Genomic DNA, 18,811 nt, shown 5'->3' with positions numbered 1-18,811 from the left:
TTGATATGTCCGTTTTATTAAAAAAAAGTCCATTGTAAAATTGTTGCACTGCTCTTCTGAGAAAGGTTTGCACTATATCAAATATGTAAAATAAATAATTCTAAAATAAAACTTTGAGATCACAATGAAATCTTCCCAAAGCTAAAGAATCATACACCTCGTGTAACGAATGTTGATCTCACTTATAGGGCAAGGCTCCTTGCCTATGTAATGGCTGAGAGATGTTTGGCAATGTAGTTCTCACTATGAATTAATAGGCAAGGCCCGTTGACTACTCTGTACTTTGTGATACCTTCAAGTGAAGGAGCCTGTTTAATATCTGTTTTGCACAACTCTCATGAACAAGCATATATAACCCAGCAAACCTAGCATGTGGTTGTTGAAATCTGAGAAGACGAATTAACTCAATCCATCTTCAATGTTATGTTTCCAGATCTGTAGAAAACACTATCACCTGGGAGGCTATCTTGGTGCGTGTAGTCAAACCAATGGCCTAGTGGGACTACTCGAAAACCCAGGTCTTTAGCTTCTTGCGGAATTCCAGAAGTGAGGAGGAGGCTGTTATGTGCAGTGGCAGGACGTTCCACGCTTTAGAGCAATATAGGAAAACCTCTGGGTCCACAGGGAATTGCTGGGTCTGGCTTTTCATATGCATGGGATGTGTGCAAGTGGGAGTCAAGATGAGAAGATGTATTTAGAAAGTTTCCGAAAGAATATGAGATTGTTGAGATTTGCTGGAACAGTCTTATGCTGTGCCTTGAAAATGTGTGCCAGTGGAGCTCCTTCAGGTTTGCCAAGATGTTAGCGTGACATGGGCGATTGAGGGTGATTCTGGCTGCAGAATTCTGAATGTCTGCAGCCTTCACATGTTTTGTATTTGTTGATCCTGGCATATAGGCTGTTCTGTAGTCCAGCTTACTTGTGACGAAGGAGTGTGTGATGGTTTTCCAGGTGCTGATTTGGAGGCATTTGAAATGCTTACTCAGCATCTTCAGAATAAGGAAGTGATGCCGTTGACTTGGGCTGTCATGTCAAGTTTGCTGTCTATAACAATACAGAGGTTCTTGGTGGGGGATAGGTGTGGTGTGGGTTGGCTCTAGCTCTGTTGGTCAACAACTGCAGAACCACCGTGCAGTGCTCTTCCTAAAGATCATGATTTCGGTGTTGTAGGTGTTCAGCTTCAGACAGACTTCATCCAGTGGGCAATTTCAGTCATGCAGGCATTGAACTTGATCCGGGTACTTGACGTCTTATCCGCGAGGGTGAGAAAGAGCTCCGTGGCAGAGTAGGATAGGACGTTGAGAGCCACACCACACAGACTGACCAGTCTTTGCAGCACAGTACTCTGTATGACATGTTAAGGGAACATATGTTTCCTTCCTGGTGGATTCAGCTCTCTGAAGAAAGTGTAAAAAAAAAAAGGGGGAGTGAACTCTGAATTGCAAAATCAGTTATTAGGCTTAGGTCTCTCCTTGTCATCGGTTAGTCTCACAAGAGGAAGTGCCCATAATCAGAGGCAAAACCGCAATGGAATGGAAAACATTGGAGACTTGCTAGGTCAAAATAAAGCAATACACCATCTCCTCAAACCTAATCAATAAGCATTCATACAACAAGCACTGTCACCCCAAGGGGTATCCGGGATCTGGGGTGCGAGTTGTCCGTTAAAAAGCCAGGTCTTGGGAAACAACAGGTAGAGGGAAGAAACGACCAGACAAATGAGAGCAGAAAAGGCAAAACAGAGGGCATAAAACCGAGCAGAAAAGCAAAACAAAGGGCAGAAAAACAAGCTGAATAAGGTAAAACAGAGGGCAGAAGGCAAAACAGAGGGCAGAAGGCAAGCAGAAAGGGCAGAAGGCAAGCAGGAAAGGCAATACAGCGGAAAACGAGCAGGCAAAGCAAAACAGAGGGCAGAAAAACGAGCAGAAAGGCAACATAGAGCAAGAAATTAGCAGAGGGGCACAAACAGAGGGCAGCAAGTAGACAAGCAGCAAAGGGTAGCGGAATGCAGGCAAGTTGGACAGGAGAACTGTCGCAGGGGGAAAGGCATGAAGACCTACTAAATGGTGTCTTGCTGCAGCCTCCAGTAGGTACGGGGGAGGGCGTGCACTGGGTGGTGGGGGAAGGGAAACAGCGGGAGGAGGAAAGAAACTAGCAGAAATGGGAAAAGAGGGCAGAAAAACTAGCAGAAAAGGCAGGCCAGAGCAGAAAACAAGCAGAAAAGGAAGAAAAATCAGCAGTAAAGGCAAAAAAGAGGGCAGAAAAACTAGCAGAAAAAGATAAAACAGCGGAATGCAGAAGAATGAGCAGGAAAGACAAAACGGAGGGTATCAAAACTACCAGAAACTGCAAAACACAGCGAGAAACCGTCAGAGGAGACACAAACAGAGGGCAGCAGAAATACCAACAGAGGGAAGAGGACTGTAGGCAAGCTGGACAGGAGAACTGTTGCAGGTGGGGCTGGCACAAGATCTGCGACCCCCCCCGGCCATAACATCTCTTACAACACCGATGTAAGTTGAACAGAAAACCGAAACTAGAAAGTGTTCAACAGAACAAGAAATTATGCCTGGATATATCAGGAATGTTACCCTGTGGCATACAACTGTTGGAGAGATTACCACAACTGGGACTCCTGAGAACTGAAAACATTGGTTTAACCCAGAGTAAATCCTCTGGAAGCAATGCTAAGAATCTTGTGACGTTTAGGATTCCGACCAAGACAAATGAACACATCTCTGAAGGGAAAATGTATGATGAAAAGATGTTAAAACGAAGGAATATTTTGGGACAACAGTATAACAATATGGCTTACAGAGACCCATATGCCACAAGTCGAAGGGAGGCAATGTGAACAAAAAAAATTAACAGGGTTTGGGAGAGAAGGAAGAAACTGTCGTGCATTCACAGTGAGAAAGCTGGAGAACCAAGCATAATCCTCTGTTTTGCAGTAGATAGGGATATGCTGAAAGATAATGCCCACTGTCAATTTTTAGGCTTCATTTCAAAGTTGATATCTCGAGCTATGATTCAGTTTCCAAAAATCGTTTAGTATTATTTGCACCATTTAATTAAGTGTTTTGATAGCCTTTCCTTGGTGGACTAGGTTTTATTTATTCTTACAATTTCAACAGTAAGCCTAATTTTTCACAAGGACAAAATCAATTTCCATAAACTTAAACTTTATTGCCAATCAATGTAGTTAAAAAAAGAACTTTGACCGACAACAACCAATGCTCGTTTCACTGGAGAAGCCTTTGGATTAGAGCGCAATGGATAGGCAGCCAGCATGAAATCAGTGGTAACCACAAACGTGAAATGAAACAATATAGAAGTAAATCAGAAAGACCAATCAATTAATGTTTGTGTAACAAATTCATGCATTCACGCAATTAACATTTGGAGCACAGGTAGTGAGAAACCGAGGCTATGCGTTTGCAAAACAATTGCCATCAAATTGGCTAAAGGCCCCTACTCAGACAGGCTATCAGGGTCTGTGACAGCAGGGTTGAGTGGTACAAAATTGCAGATAGCCAAAGAATGGTGATCATCAGCCGACTCTTATGCACTGGCAGAATTTCCCCAAGCCTCTGATAAATTCACAATCAATGTACTACAACATTTTACTACAATAACACAGTATACTTACACTGAAACCAGACATGTTTATGTCTATCTTTTCTTGGCCTTCTTTCTGACCTTTTGGTGCAATCTGGTTCAGAAGATGAAAATAGGCTCTGGAGTCCTGCAAGAATCGAAAACAGCTTTAATGCAATGCTTCAGAACTTGCCGATTTCATTTCATCACAGAATGGATTTTAAACCATAGCATGTATGTGCAGCGCAAAGCCTGAATTACAACACGCTGCAATGCAACAGATGTGCTTGGAAAGAGGAATAACAATGATCAAAAGAAGAAGAAGAAATACTATACAGTTTATAGCACCAGCATACCCTACTTATTACAAATATAGCTTATTCTTGGTGGGCAGTGGTGGTGGTGAGCGATGAAGTGCGGGGGGACGGGGAGTGGATTAGCAGTTTTAAATTGAGGTCTAGAACATCAAATGATTTCAAATGGAAAACAAACAAGTAACGAGTCTTCTGTAGGCCCTAGATGTACATAATGTTATGTTTATCTGAAGACAGTCCGGTCTTAAACACCACCCTAAATGGCAGGTAACACTTCTGTTGGCAGTGTTTCAATTACCTATTTGTCACAAAAAAAACACCATCCTCTGCAGTCATATAATTAAGTACAAATGCAAAAAGAACAAATGATGGACAGAATGCAGAACAATGTCATACATTCACCCCCAGTACAGAGATCTGGGCCTAAATCCATCGTTTTTTGCTCACCATGCCATTCCAGTTTGGACCCAGCCATATGCAAATCAGTCTTGACCCTGCACCCAATGGGAACAGTCCAGCCTGAACTGCCAGGCCAGGTCCTCCCTTGACTGGAAACAAGCATACTAGGACCGGTTTCGGGCTTTCAGCCCCTCATTGTTTCTCTCTCTCTCCCCTCGTCCTATGTTGCTTTGTCTTGCCCTTGTGTTTCTCACCCGCTCCCGCTTTCTGATGTGCTTGCGCCTGTGCTCTCTCGCGCACTCGTTTGGTTCTGCGCTGCATCTGAATCCATTGAGCCATTGGTGTAATTCATAGCATTCAACCCTTGTGACGAGATAGAACTGATCACCTCTTCAAATGGAGAACAGGCCCGGTTTGCAGCAAGAATGCGAGTATTTACGTGCTCAACAGTTGCTGCTGTTGTCTATCACGGTCAGTGGTGATCACCTTGAGGGAACTGTGCCCTGTGACAAGTATATCTAGTGTTGGGCCAAACTACGGTTATTTCAAAAATTTTAAAAAGGGGGTATGGTTTGTATTTGCAAGGTATAAGCTAATGGGTCAATATTCACAATTTTGTGTAAGAGCAAAGATTGTGCCTCTCGCTTCAATAAATAGCCTTTGGTAAACATTCCCTGATTGTTGGAAATCCCATCCTACTTTCATGCAGCAATAAAAAGGGTCTAGAAGCAGATGCCTGGTGCGTTTCCAGTTCCTCCACATTAAACAGTTTAGTTTTTTTTTTAACTTCGTTTTTTATAGCACAAACTTGACCAGAAGGTATCAGAGCACTTTACATAGCACCAGTTGCTTTACATGAGGACACATTCATTTTTGTTAGGCACGGGGAGATTAAGTGATTTGACCAGAATCACAGGATGTTCAGAGTCATTGCCGAGACTCAAACCCAGTTCCCCAGATTCGAGGTCGACTGCCCTAGCCGTTAGGTCAACTCCTCTCCTCAGCATTGTTGTTAACACGTCCTCCGGCACTGTGTATTCGATAAAGGGTGAGAGGGTATGAAACATTCTACTTCGAACATCCATTTCTCTTCACTTAAGTGTACAATACTGATCACTCTTGGCCCTGCAGTTGATTTGCAGCTGAGAGTACAAATGAAACAAGTACAGAGCAGCATGATATTTAAGGAGATGTACGCGGGTATGGAGACTATAGACTAAATACAATAAATAAATAAACGATTTAATAAATAAAGCTACCAATTGCTAAAATAGTTTTCCCAATCCAACCTGTCTCAACATTCCTTTTGGTTTGGTTTACCATAGTGATGTCGCTCCATGTTGCTATCCCCAGCTACACTTAATGTGCCCTTCCTGCAGTCTCCCAGGATTTTAATGCCTTTGTATTGAACCCTATTTTTGCTGGTTGTAGAACTCTTGGCACCTTATCACTGCTAACTAGTAGTAAAGTGGTGGTGCTCTCCTTGATAAACACGGTAAAACTGGTATACCTTTGATGGGCACATTTAATTTACTCCAAGTCCCTAACATATGTACCCAGGGCTTGAAAATTAAATGCTACTAGTGTGTTACAGCACTCAATGTGCCACCCACTAAAGTAGTACTGCAAAGCATGTCGCTAGGTATGCCCTTGCAGCCTGGGTGTGCATTTTTAAAGTGCCATTCTGACCTGACAAAACAAACTTTTTCCCAAGCCTAAACCCTCCTTTTTAGGTCTCGCCTGAGCCAGCGCATGTGTTGCCTGCGAGACATTTAGTAAGTGGGTTTTGAAAGTGCTACCACAGGCCTTTTCTGGCCTCAAGCTTGCGGTTACGCACGCGCGCGCAGCCACCATCTGTCTTTCCTCCGTCACGGGCCATTAAGTGCATTGCGATCACTTTCACGGCTGCCTCACTTTCACGGCCGCGTGGCCAATGCTCGTTTCCTGAAGTGTTTAGGTTACCTTAGAGGGACGAATTTCTCGTTAGTGTGGGACTGGATAAGTTGTAAATGACATTAACACACCGTACTTTAGACTACTTCCTTTTAAGTTTATTTGCACTGCTTCATGGTGACCTTGGATGTGTCTTTACAGTTGGGTATAGTCGTAAAGAGATATTACTTTTGCTTCCTTGTTTTGCATTGAAACAATGACTTTTGAGATAATCCTTTTTCCTGAACTGAAATGAATTATCTGTTATCTACACATCGATTGATTTGTGCCTTCCTTTAGCTGTAGCCCCGTAATGCATGTGTAATCATGCTTGCACTGCTTATTATTGTTCTCGATCACGTTGGTGCTTGCACCCTTTGCTAAATCGCGTCATTGCATTTCATCCACCTCATTCCCCCCACCCACGCCAGTGCATCTCTTCCCTCTAGTTTTGTGCCGCCACCACCGGCTCCTCTGGCTTTTAATAGTGGGTGTCATCTGCCTGTGTCAGCTGTTGCAGTGCAGTGCAGCACCATTCTGCGTTTGTTTGCTTTCCGGCGATAGTAATCTTTACCTATCCTCGCACATTGTGGAGTTTCCTCAAGGCGTGCCAGGTCCTGTTAATTATATGCCCTGCGCCAAGTCTCCCGCCTGGACCCTGCCCGCTCGCCCTATCGGTGTGGCCAGGTCAGGCCTCGTCAGCCTTGGGATCCTGTTCCATGTGCAGACGCTGCACGAGTTTCCTGCTGGCTCCATTCTTGCGTTGGATTAGCGTCCTTGTACAGAAATAGCTGCTGCCTCTGTGTGGCCCCAACCAACCACCCTTCTTTTTTTCGTGCTTTAACTACTAGGTGACAGCCGTCCTTCAGTATTTGCCAAAGTTTGCATAAGCATTTTTTCGTTAAAGCCAAATTATATATTTTTTATTTAAGAAGCTTACAAAATAGCATGTAAGGTGAACATCTTCCTCCAGGTCTCTACGCAAGTGTTTTCCTGTCCCAGACTTTTGCTTGACACAAAAGAACATACTGGATGTTGTAGGCTTGTTTTGCTTTTATATACCTAATTAGATTAACATCCCTGAAATCGGTGATTTGTAAAAGGGAAGTTCATGACTGGATATCGTTCGTGTCTGTAATGACCTGGAGTGAGGCGATCACCCTAATCAGGGCTCGAGAAATCTGAACAATGGTACTAGTCCTGCAGGTCTAGTACTTTAAAAAAATTCCTCGACCAACAGTAACCTACTTGACCTCCGTCTCTGAAAGCGGAGCAATTGTGACAAGATAACAAGATTTAAAGGCATAGGGGGCCAGGCCCTCGCCTGGATATGTTCTTTCCTGAAGGGACGAACTCAGGCGGTTCATCTGGCCGAATTCTCAGCTTCACCTAGTAAGGTGAACTGTGGCGTTCCCCAGGGCTCTTCCCTTTCCCCTCTCTTGTTTAACCTTTATATTTTCCCTCATTATTTTCGCACTCCAACAAATGGAGGTCACAGTCTATAATTACGCCGACGACCTCCAGCTTATTTTTAATTTTTCCTCCGCTTCACCCGCTGCCTCTAACTTCCAGTCGGTCCTTCTGTTTATCCGAGGTTGGATGAACGCTAACCATCTTAAGCTCAACCCAGATAAGACAGAACTGATCTTGACTGGGGGAAGCGGCAATCCTTGGTCACCATCCTTTTGGCCTGCCTCCTTCGGCCCCCCTCCCACTCCCTCTCACTCTGTTAAAACCCTGGGCATTATGCTCAATAATCAGCTGACTCTACACACCCATATTAGTTCTGTTGTTTCCTCCTCTTTTTTCACTCTACGCATCATCAGGAAAGTATCTCGTTTTTTTTCTCCCTCTGCACTAAAAATGATTGTTATGGCCATGATCCTATCCAAAATTGATTATGGCAACATCATTTATAATGGAGCTCCGGCCTATGCACTCCAACGCCTTCAGCTGGTGCAGAACCAGGCAGCTCGCCTGGTACATGGCCTCCCAAAATCTCACCACTCCTCCCCCCTTCTTATTGCCCTTCACTGGCTCCCAATCAAGCAAAAAGCCCTTTTTAAACTTGGCTGCCTTACCTTCCAGGCTCGGGCTGGCACGGCCCCTACTTTCATTAATGCGGCTATAACCAACTACATTCCCGCCAGAGACTTGCGCTCTTCCTCTAAATCCCTGCTAGTCACTCCCCGGTTTAAGAAGAGCCGCTCCGGCGGCCAGAAATTCTCGGTGCAGGCCCCCACCTTTTGGAACTCCCTCCCCTCCTTTCTAAGATCTTTGTCATCTTACACTGAATTCCGCAAAAACCTTAAGACTCTGCTGTTCCAGCAAGCGTTCAGCTCATAAATCTCCCCCTTCCCTCAGATCGAAATCCTATAGCGCCATGAAACTGCTAGTGAACGTGCGCTTTATAAACAACTCCAAATTCAAATTCAAATCTTTATTGCGCATATGCTTTGTGAGCAATAAAAACGCCTTTAAATCTTGTTATCTTGTCACATTTGCTGTGTTTTCAAAGACGGAGAACAAAAGTTAGTATGTTTTCCTACTCGCCAGAAAGGGCGAGTAGGACCTAAAAATAGCTCAACCTCGTAAAATTTACCTTGCAAATGCGAGCGGTCAAGTGGATTTGTCGAGCCCGGCTAATAGTATGTTAATTTTGCAATGGGAAGGAAAGGCTGTTTGGTTGAAGGGGCTCTTTTTGTACGAAGTCCATGAATACATCATTGGGATATTTGTTGAGGTTTAGGGCTGCCCTTTATCACAGTTTTACGTTTTTCAAACATTTAGACCGAGTAATGTTACACTGCCTGTGCAGGGCCTGGGTATTGTTTGCACAAGCTACCACGTGGACTTGTTTGCTTCCGGTTTGTAATGTTTAGATGTCTGGCCGTCGAGCACAATGCTAATGTTTCAGTGTTATGACACCCCCAGAACACTCGCATTAAGCAGTGGTGTAATCGTGAGAGTTGATGATGTCTCTGATGACATATTTTTCCTTCTCTGAAGCGGACTTTATTGTTGTACACAGATATCCTCCTATTTTAATGATCATATATTTAGTCTTTCCTCGGTGTAGGAACAGTACATAACTTTGTTGCTAGTAATACAAAACTTAGCTCCCAAATGTTGTCTTTTTTTCTCTCTTGGTCTGTAATCTCGGTTCTAACATCCCAGTAGGTTAGACTGCAGATATAACTTTTAAAATGCAAGCCTCTTACTACTGGTGGGCTAACGTTAGCATTCATTTGAAGTATTCTTGCACCTGGCTAACTTGCTCTACTCGAAACAAAAACAAAAAAAAAAAAGAATATTGCATTGGCATAGCCAACAGGTCTCGCCTTTGGGACCTTATAAGTGTTTCACCATGCAACAGTTAATGTTGTTGCACCAAGGATATTGTGCTACATAACTAAATACTTATAAGGTCCCAAAAGCGAGACCTATTGGCTATGCCAATGTTTGTTAATACTTATAAGTCACCCTTAAGGTAAGCCCTACATGCCAATAGAGCACGTTGTATATTTAATATTTTACATGCCCTTTCAGTGAGAAATATCTAAAGTCGTGTTTCACTGTGGCAAGGCTGGCCATCCCATACTGGTTTACAATATTACATTTAATATGTGGTAGTAGCTAGAACAATGGCTCAAAGGACTAATTTTTAATTGAAATTCAACTTATTGGTCAAGACGGATTTTAGATTACTATTTTGGAAATTACACTTTTAGAAAGTTGACATTTTCCTGTATGAAATCTAAAGGCTGCTTTCCTGCCAGTGTCCAGCTGTCACCTGTCCATGATGGCTCCCCTGCCACGAGAGGTGTATGGCTCCCAGACAGTGGATAAAGGGTTTTGGAGGGGAGAGGGACACCTCCATTGAAAGAATGGTCTGGGGGCTGTGCCAAGCCCTTCCTCGGCTTCAAGGGATGGCTACCTTTTTACTGACAGAGGAATCTCACACCTAGGCCAGCCTCCCTTTGGTTGCTCTATTCAGACTGGCACCAAACCCACTAGGAGGGGAGGTCTGACCAGAACTGGTTCAAGGGTGGACAGGCTTGCCCTCCACCCACGGGATGGCACTGGGCATAAAAAAGTGGACTCGACAGACCTCTCTTCAGGATATTCCTGGGCCTGTGAAAAATCAAAAGCACTATCCTCCGGTCTGAATCTTGAAGGAAGACTGGAGACCTCTGGAGGAGCCAACAAATGTAAACCTAAACAAGGGAAAAGTTCAGCCCCTTGGTACACAAATGAATTAAAAGACTTATTACGTACAGTACGCAAACTGGAACGCAAATGGCGTAAGCACTACAATAAGGATGACCAGGACAGTTTTATAACAGCGAGACGAAACTATCATGCACAAATTAAACGCACCAAAATAAACTACTTTACAAATAAGATAGAAGCATCTCAGAATAATCACAAGGAGATATTTCGTGTGGTTAAGAGCTTTTGAGATCCAAGGTTTTTGTCTCAGGAAATACCTCCATCACAGACTTTCTGCAACGAAATTGCAGACTATTTCGAACAAAAAATTGTTAACATTACTAGAAATTTTCCAAACATCCTTTTAAATAACGAAAATATAGCCCCAGAAAATAATTCAGAGACAACTAGATGGAACACTTTTACCACAATTGATCTGGCCGACACCTCACAAACAATGTCAAAAACTAAATCCGGCTCGCCACTTGACCCTTGCCCCTCCCGCACTGGTCCATGCAATTAAAGATGAGGTGAATCCCATGATTAACGCCATTGTTAACGCATCACTCCAATCGGGTGAAATTCCCAGTACATGGAAGACGGCGATTGTAAAACCCCTACAAAAAAAGCCCCTATATGATCCATCTGTCCTAACCAACCTGAGACCCATTTCACAACTCCCCGCTTTATGTAAATGTGCTGAAACCTTGGTCAACAAGCAACTCTCAACATTCTTAGAGGAAAATAACATCCTACATCCAAATCAGGCAGGTTTTAGAGCTAACCACTCAACTGAATCAGCACTTCTGTCAACAACAGAAACCATAAGAGCGGCATTAAATCAGGGGAAGAAGGCAGTCCTAATTCTCCTCGATCTATCTGCAGCATTCGACACGGTGTCCCATGCCATTTTATTACATCGCCTAGTTGAGGCTGGCATAGGGGGCACCGTGTTGAACTGGTTTAAAAATTTTCTATTACATAGAAAACAGATAATCAGATTGGGCCAGTTCCACTCAGAGGAGAAGGAGATCAGTTCAGGGGTGCCTCAGGGCTCTAGCCTGAGCCCTACTTTGTTCAATCTGTATATGGCACCCCTGATCAATCTAATTGCCTCCCATAATGTAAGTACAGATGCATACGCAGACGACACCCAACTGGTCCTAGTTCTGGATGAGGATACAGATGGGGCCGAACAGGTATTGAAAGATTGCCTGACTGCGACTTTTAAATGGATGCATAATAACCATCTTAAATGCAACTCTGTCAAAACAGAGATCCTTCCTTTTGGAAAAAACAATATCTTTTCCCCACATACCTGTTGGCCTTCAGATGCGGAAGCCCCCCCTAATACCATTAGTGCAACACGAAACCTAGGAATAAAATTTGACGATATGCTATCCTTTAAACTACAAACTAAAGAAGTTGCCGCCGTCTGTTTTAACATCATCAAAGGCCTTCGCAAATTTTTTGACTATCTGCCTTTGTACGCCCGTCGCACAGTAGCAATTGCTCTCATTACATCGAGAATTGACTACTGTAACAGTCTGTATGCAGGGGTGGCAAAATCTACCCTGCATAAATTACAGATGGTCCAAAATGCGGCGGCTCGGCTGGTTTTGAGATGGCCCAGAAAATCATCTGCATCAGCCGCCTTGGACTTGTTGCACTGGCTCCCCATCCAGAAACGTATACTATTTAAGATCCTCCTGATTACATTTAGAGGCTTTCATAAGCGTGGCCCAAAATATCTGTCCAATAAATTTCACAGATACCATCCGAACAGAGAACTCAGGTCAGCTACGGCCAACTTAATGTCCATCCCCAAGTTCAGATTGGCCACCAAAGGCGGAAAATCATTGGCAGTCCTAGGCGCCAAAGCCTGGAATATTCTTCCGGCTCACCTCAGAGCATCCCCATCAGAAAAAACTTTAAAAAAATTATTAAAAACTTGGATCTATAGACTGTCCGAATCAAAATGCAAAACCCTTGTCTAAACGATACCTAAAGGTCAGTTAAAACCACCTGACACTCTAATTGTAATGAAGTCGTAGCGCCAAGATGCTCCCTGGAGTGTGCGTGCCCTATATAAAAAACCCCAAACATCAAACATCAAACACCTACTTGCCTTGAACCCAGGTCCACAGAAGAGAAGACACAGGTCAGTTGGCTGACCTCTTGTTTAAGCTACACAAATACCACAAGCTTCCAGAGTCCTTTTCCTGCTTTCCAGCTGACCATCCCCAACTGGATCTGACCTGGTCCACTCTGTGGCCTCTGTGGGAGTGAGTGCTGATCCACAAGTACTGTCCCTAAGGACCTAGCCCCTTGGTTGTGGTCTAAGTGTACACCTCCTTGCCTAACTGCAAGCTTCATCAGATTCAATAGTGACAACTTTTGTCAACAGCTTTACCGATTTCGATGCTGAGCACGACCTAGTTGACCGCTTCATCAAATTAAGCATCGAGCTGCACCAGATTGACTGCTTCACCGGATTACACACCGAGCAATACAGAAAGCCTTCAACTGCTTTAAAGGGCTCAAAGCCCAGCAGCCTCAGACTTCAATCAGCAGCTCCAGGTCATCAAACCATTCCTCTGACCCAGCATGCAGCTTGCTGTGCCGACACCTCGCCAGCTACCACTTTTTCTCTATAACAGATTCCAAACCCACTAGTAAACTTTTGACTAATGAAACAGGTCCTTGTACTTAACCAGCAAGCCCTCATGGTCTGCCTTAACTTTTGACTTTGATCCAGTCTATCGAGACAAGATAACGGCAGGTTGGCATTTTGCGCTTTTTGCCACTATTTTTAATTCAAACTATATAAACTCACATTTTTGGTTCAACACACTGGATTTGTGTCATTTTGGTGTCATATTATTTATTAAAATGTAACCTATTTTTCTAAACTGGTCTGGGCATTTTCATATATATTACTGTTTGAGTAATGTATAAACACTTTACGAATTGCCTCCAAGTTAAGCTTGACAGCTTTGTACAAAGTGGCCAGAGGGTTAAGCTTAGGTTTATTAAATTACTTTTGCAGCTCACCTGAGAAAGGATTGTGATTATTATTTGAAATCGGTTCTCACCCCCTTAAAATAATACTCCAGTTCCTTACACACGTCCTTTGTGATGCTTCTCCCAATCGCATCTTTTGTGATGTTTTCTCACCTATATTCTATGTGATGCTTACGCAAACCTGTGCTTTCAAAAAACACTTTTGTGCTACTTAGAAAAAAGAAAAAAACACTTACTGATCCAGCTCTGTGAAATTCCACTGCTGCTGCGTTATTGCCCTTTTCTGTGTATGTTTTCTTTGGCAATGCTGCACGGCATTGGGGATGCTGTGCAGCATTGTTAGAACCATTAGCAAAGCCATTAAGGCCCAAGGACGAGGCCTATTGGCTTTGCCAATGGATGTTTAAAAGTACTGCTTACACAGGGCACTAGTTCACACCAGCAACCCAGCTTTTGGATGCACATAACTAGCATGAAATCCAACTTGAAACAAACATACAGTAAAACTAAGATCCTGTATACATTAGGGGTGGGTGGAATGTTAAGTTCCACTTGCTGAATTGGTGGAATTATGGTCACTCAGAGTTACTCTTTAACACAGAGTTTTGGCCAAATTTCATGTTGCGCAGCAGATTTATTCTCTTGCAAGGCTGCAATCAATCAATCAATCAGCAAATTTGTATAGCGCGCTACTCACCCACTAGGGTCTCAAGGCGCTGGGGGGAGGGGGGGTTGCTACTGCTCGAACAGCCAGGTCTTGAGTGGTTTCCTGAAGGAGAGATGATCCTGGGTCAGCCGTAGGTGGGTGGGGAGGGAGTTCCAAGTCTTCGCCGCCAGGTAGGAGAAGGATCTTCCTCCGGCGGTGGTTCTGCGAATTCGTGGTCCGGTGGCGAGGGCGAGGCTGGCGGATCGGAGCTGGCGGGTGGGTGTGTAGAATGTGAGGCGGCTGTGGAGGTATTTGGGGCCCATGTCGTGGGGAGCCTTGTGTGCGTGGGTGAGGAGTCTGAACGTGATCCTCTTGCTGACGGGTAGCCAGTGCAGGTCTCTCAGATGGGCAGAGATGTGGCTGTGCCGGGGGGGATGTCCAGGATGAGTCGTGCAGAGGCGTTCTGTATGCGCTGGAGTCTTTTCTGGAGTTTGGCTGTGGTTGCTGCGTAGAGGGCGTTCCCGTAGTCCAGTCGGCTGGTGACGAGGGCCTGGGTGACCGTCTTCCTGGTCACGGCGGGGATCCACCTGAAGATCTTTCGGAGCATGCGCAGGGTGTTGAAAGAGGATGACGTGACAACGTTGACTTGCTTGGTCATCGTGAGGGAGGAGTTCAGGATGAAACCCAGGTTGCGTGCGTGGTCCGTTGGCTTGGGGTTGGTGCCCAGGGCAGGGGGCCACCAGGAGTCGTCCCAGGCAGAGGGGGATAGTCCTAGGATGAGGACTTCCGTCTTGTCCGAGTTCAGTTTTAAACGGCTGTGCTTCATCCATTCTGCGACGTCTTTCATTCCTTCGTGGAGGCTGGTTCTGGCGGTGCGGTCGTTGGAGAGGGAGAGGATGAGGATCAGCTGGGTGTCGTCGCCGTATGAGATTATGTTTAGGTTGTGTTGGCGTGCGATGGCTGCATGGGGGCTCATGTAGACGTGAAGGTGGGGCTGAGCGAGGATCCTTGCGGAACGCAGCAGATGACTTCGGTGGCCGCGGATCGGTAGGGGGGGAGGCGGACTCTCTGGGTTCTTCCGGAGAGGAACGAGATGATCCACTCCAGGGCCTTCCCTTGGATTCCAGTGTTGCTGAGGCGCTGTACTGCGAGGGGTCGAGGGATCCGTTGGTCTCGAGGAAGGCGGAGAGTTGTTTGTTGACGGACTTCTCGATGACTTTTGCAGGAAAAGGGAAGAGCGAGATGGGGCGGAAGATCTTGAGGTCCGTGAGGTCTGCGGTGGGTTTCTTCAGGAGGGCGCTGAGCTCGGCATGTTTCCAGCTCTCGAGAAGGTGGCGGATACGAAGGAGTTGTTGATAATGTCCCAGAGTTGGGATGCGATGATGGAGTCGGCTTTGTTGAAGATGTGGTGTGGGCAGGGGTCGGTTGGGGAGCCGGAGTGGATGGGGTTCATCATGCGGGTGGTGTCTTCGGTGCTGACTGGGGTCCAGGTGCACAGGGTGGTTGTGGGGGGCGCTGGTTCGGTGGTCGGGTGCGTAGTCTGTGCGCCGAAGCTGTTGTGTATGTCGGCGATCTTGCGGTGGAAGAATGAGGCAAGTGAGTTGCAGAGGTCTTGCGAGGGTGTGATGTCGTTGTTGGAGGCGCTGGGGTTGGAGAGCTCTTTAATGATGCTGAAGAGTTCCTTGCTGTTGTGGGTGTTGTTGTCCAGACGTTCTTTGAACGTTGTCCTTTTGGTGGTGCGGGTCAGCTGGTGGTGTTTGCAGGTGACGTTCTTGAGGGCTGTCATGTTTTCTGTTGTCTGGTCGTGGCGCCAGGCTTTCTCGAGGGTGCGGCAGGTTTTCTTGGAGTTTTTGTGGTCATTGGTGAACCATGAGGCTTTCTTGCTGCCGAGTCTGCTGGGAGGGTTCTATAGTGGCACAAGGTCATCGGCGCAGTTGGTGAGCCACTGTGTGAGGTTGTGGGCTGCTTCGTTGGGGTCCCTCGTGTTGGTGGGAGGGTTCTGGCTGAGGGAGGTGGTGAGTTGGTCGGCGGTGATCTTGCTCCAGCTTCTGCGGGGAACCTGTTGCGGGTGGTGGTGGGTCGTGGTTCTCCTGAAGTTGAAGTGGACGCAGCTGTGATCTGTCCAGTGTAGTCCGGTGGAGTGGCTGAAGGCGATGTGCTTGCTGGATGAGAAGAGGGGGTCTAGCGCGTGGCCGGCGTAGTGGGTGGGGGTGCTCATCAGTTGCTTGAGTCCGAGGTTGTCGAGGTTGTCCAGTAGGGCGGCGGTGTTGCTGTCATTGTTGTTCTCCAAGTGGAAGTTGAGGTCCCCTAGGAGGATGTAGTCCGAGGAGGTAAGGGCGTGTTGGCTGACTAAGTCTGCGATGGCTTCGCTGAATTGTGTGCGTGGTCCCGGTGGTCTGTAGATGAGAGTACCTCTGAGGGTGGTCTTGGGGTCGGTGTGTATCTGTAAGTGAAGGTGCTCGGCGGCGGTGTCGTCGTATTTGGTTGTGATTCGGATGGTGTTCCTGTGGACGATAGCGATGCCTCCTCCGGTTTGGTTAACGTGGTCTCTCTGGGTGATCTTGTAGCCATCCGGGATGGCTATGGCGATGTCGGGGGCTGAGGACGCATTCATCCAGGTTTCCGTGAGGAAGGCGGCGTCTGGTGATGTTGTGTAAAGGAGGCTCCAGAGTTCGACGGCGCGTCTGTGGGCGGAGCGGGTGTTGAGCAGGATGCACTTGAGGTGAGTGTTGCTGGTGCCTGGCGGGAGCGGTGCAGGTTCGGAGGCAGGAGTATTTGCAGGCTTGACAGGTGAAGGGTCCGTGGGTGCGTTTCGGGATGGCTCGGTAGCAGGCGGTGTTCCGGCCGGCGTTGAGTGCGTGGAGGGTGGCGTAGTCATACGTCCGTCCTGTGGGCTGGTGTCGTCGGGGACCAGGGGTCCTGGCGCTGGGCGCGGTCCAGGCCCGGACGGGCGCAGACGGGCTTGCCTTTGGCGCACCTTCGGCACGCCAGCAGCGCGGCCGCCGTGCGGCCTCCAAATGAGGTGAGGTGGGAGGGAGGAGTAGCTGGGAAGCGGGAGCGGCCAATGGGCAGGGGTACAGAAGAAAAGTGGGCGGGGGAGCAGCAGCGGGAAGCGGGGAGCACACACAACAGGCAGGGATACAAATCTAGGGATGCAACTAAAATCCAAAATGAAATACAAAGTGAGAATAAATGCACAGATAAAGTACAGTGTGGGCAGACAGCAGTAGGGAAGGAGAAGGCGGCAGCAGGGGGACACTGAGGTCAAGGGCGAACCTTCGGTGCCAGGGGCAGAAACGCGGTCACAGCGGAGAAACCGTGCGGCGTGGGGAGTGGCCCAGGCTGCAGAAAATTCAAGCCAGATTTGGTGTAAAATAAAAAACCCTCAATTTTCGAACGCTGGCAGTCTCAGTCAGAGAGCTGCCACTCTAGTAGATTTGCTGCCGCTCTAGTAGATTTTTTTACTCGAGCTGCAGCAAAATCAAGTTACATGGAACCATACAATGCATAGTGCAGTTCGCACCGAAGTTTCAGTGCTCCTCCCGCTATGGGCGCTATATTGCAGCACGAGCAGCGTGAGCTGCATATTTTTGCCTGTTGGCTGTACTCTGCTGAATCTCATGGAATTTTTATGTAACCCCGTGGAATTCTAGCGTGAAAGTAAGTGAATTCCGCTACATGTATATGGAGTGTCCTTTTCATTGACAATGTGTGCAACAGACTTATGACCCTGCTCGCAGGCAGGTCGCTCCCCATGCCACCACACAGCCGCCAGCTGCCTCGTTTCCTGCTGCTGCCGTCTCGTGCTCCTTCCTTCCCGCCGATGCGTCCCCGCCCCCTGATCCCCATTGGCCACCCCGCTCCCGCCTCCCAGCTGCTGGCGTGCCAAAGGTAAGCCCATCTGCGCCCGGCCGCGCCTGGACCACGCCCAGCGCCAGAACCCCGCGAACGCCACAACACCAGACTCCGCTACGACGCCAGCACCCTCTACGCACTCAACGTCGGCCGAAACCACACCTGCGTGTCCAACCCGCCCCGAAACTGACTCACGGACCTTTCTCCTGCCACACCTGCAGCTTCACCTGTGACAGAACCACCAAACCTCCAAGGACTGGACCCAACCATCTCCGCTGCATACTCCTCAACACCCGCTCCGCACGCAAAAACGCCGTCGAGCTCTGGGATCTGCTTGACACCTCCGCCCCAGACGCGCCCGACATCGCCATGGCCATCCCGGACGGCTACAAGATCACCCGCAGGGATCGCGCCAACTGAATCGGAGGAATAGCCATCTTCCACAAGCCCACCCTCAAGGTTGCCACCCACGCAGACGACACCCTCAACACCGCCGAACACCTGCACTACGGGATCCACACCGACCCCAACACCACCCTCAGAGGAACACTCATCTACAGACCACCCGGACCCCGAGCTCAATTCAGCGACTCAATCGCCGACCTCGCCAGCACCCACGCACTCGCCTCCACGGACTACACCCTCCTCAGGGACCTGAATTTCCACCTTGAGGACAACAACGACGCCAACTCCCTCACCCTGACCGACAACCTCGGGCTCAGGCAACTAGTCACCGCACCCACCCACGCCGCTGGCCACACACTGGACCCCATATTCTCCACAGGCACCCACGTCTACTTCAACCACACCACCGAACTCCACTGGACCAACC

At 47.3% G+C, this 18,811-nt stretch overlaps 1 protein-coding gene across 2 annotated transcripts in view; it reads right to left on the bottom strand.

The window, feature by feature from the left end:
* The window catches only part of PLS3 (plastin 3), a 440,804-nt gene that overhangs the window by 68,966 nt on the left and 353,027 nt on the right, over positions 1 to 18,811 (bottom strand). For both annotated transcript variants that reach the window (XM_078688533.1, XM_078688534.1), the window contains exon 9: positions 3,650 to 3,745. In XM_078688533.1, coding sequence (XP_078544659.1) covers positions 3,650 to 3,745 — 96 coding nt within the window. The remainder of the gene's footprint in view (positions 1 to 3,649; positions 3,746 to 18,811) is intronic.

This window comes from Lissotriton helveticus, chromosome 4_1, assembly GCF_964261635.1.
Source record: "Lissotriton helveticus chromosome 4_1, aLisHel1.1, whole genome shotgun sequence".
NCBI classification, from domain to species: Eukaryota; Metazoa; Chordata; class Amphibia; order Caudata; family Salamandridae; genus Lissotriton; species Lissotriton helveticus.
Note: the sequence above shows the minus strand (reverse complement) of the source record. Positions and strands in the feature narration are given on the sequence as shown.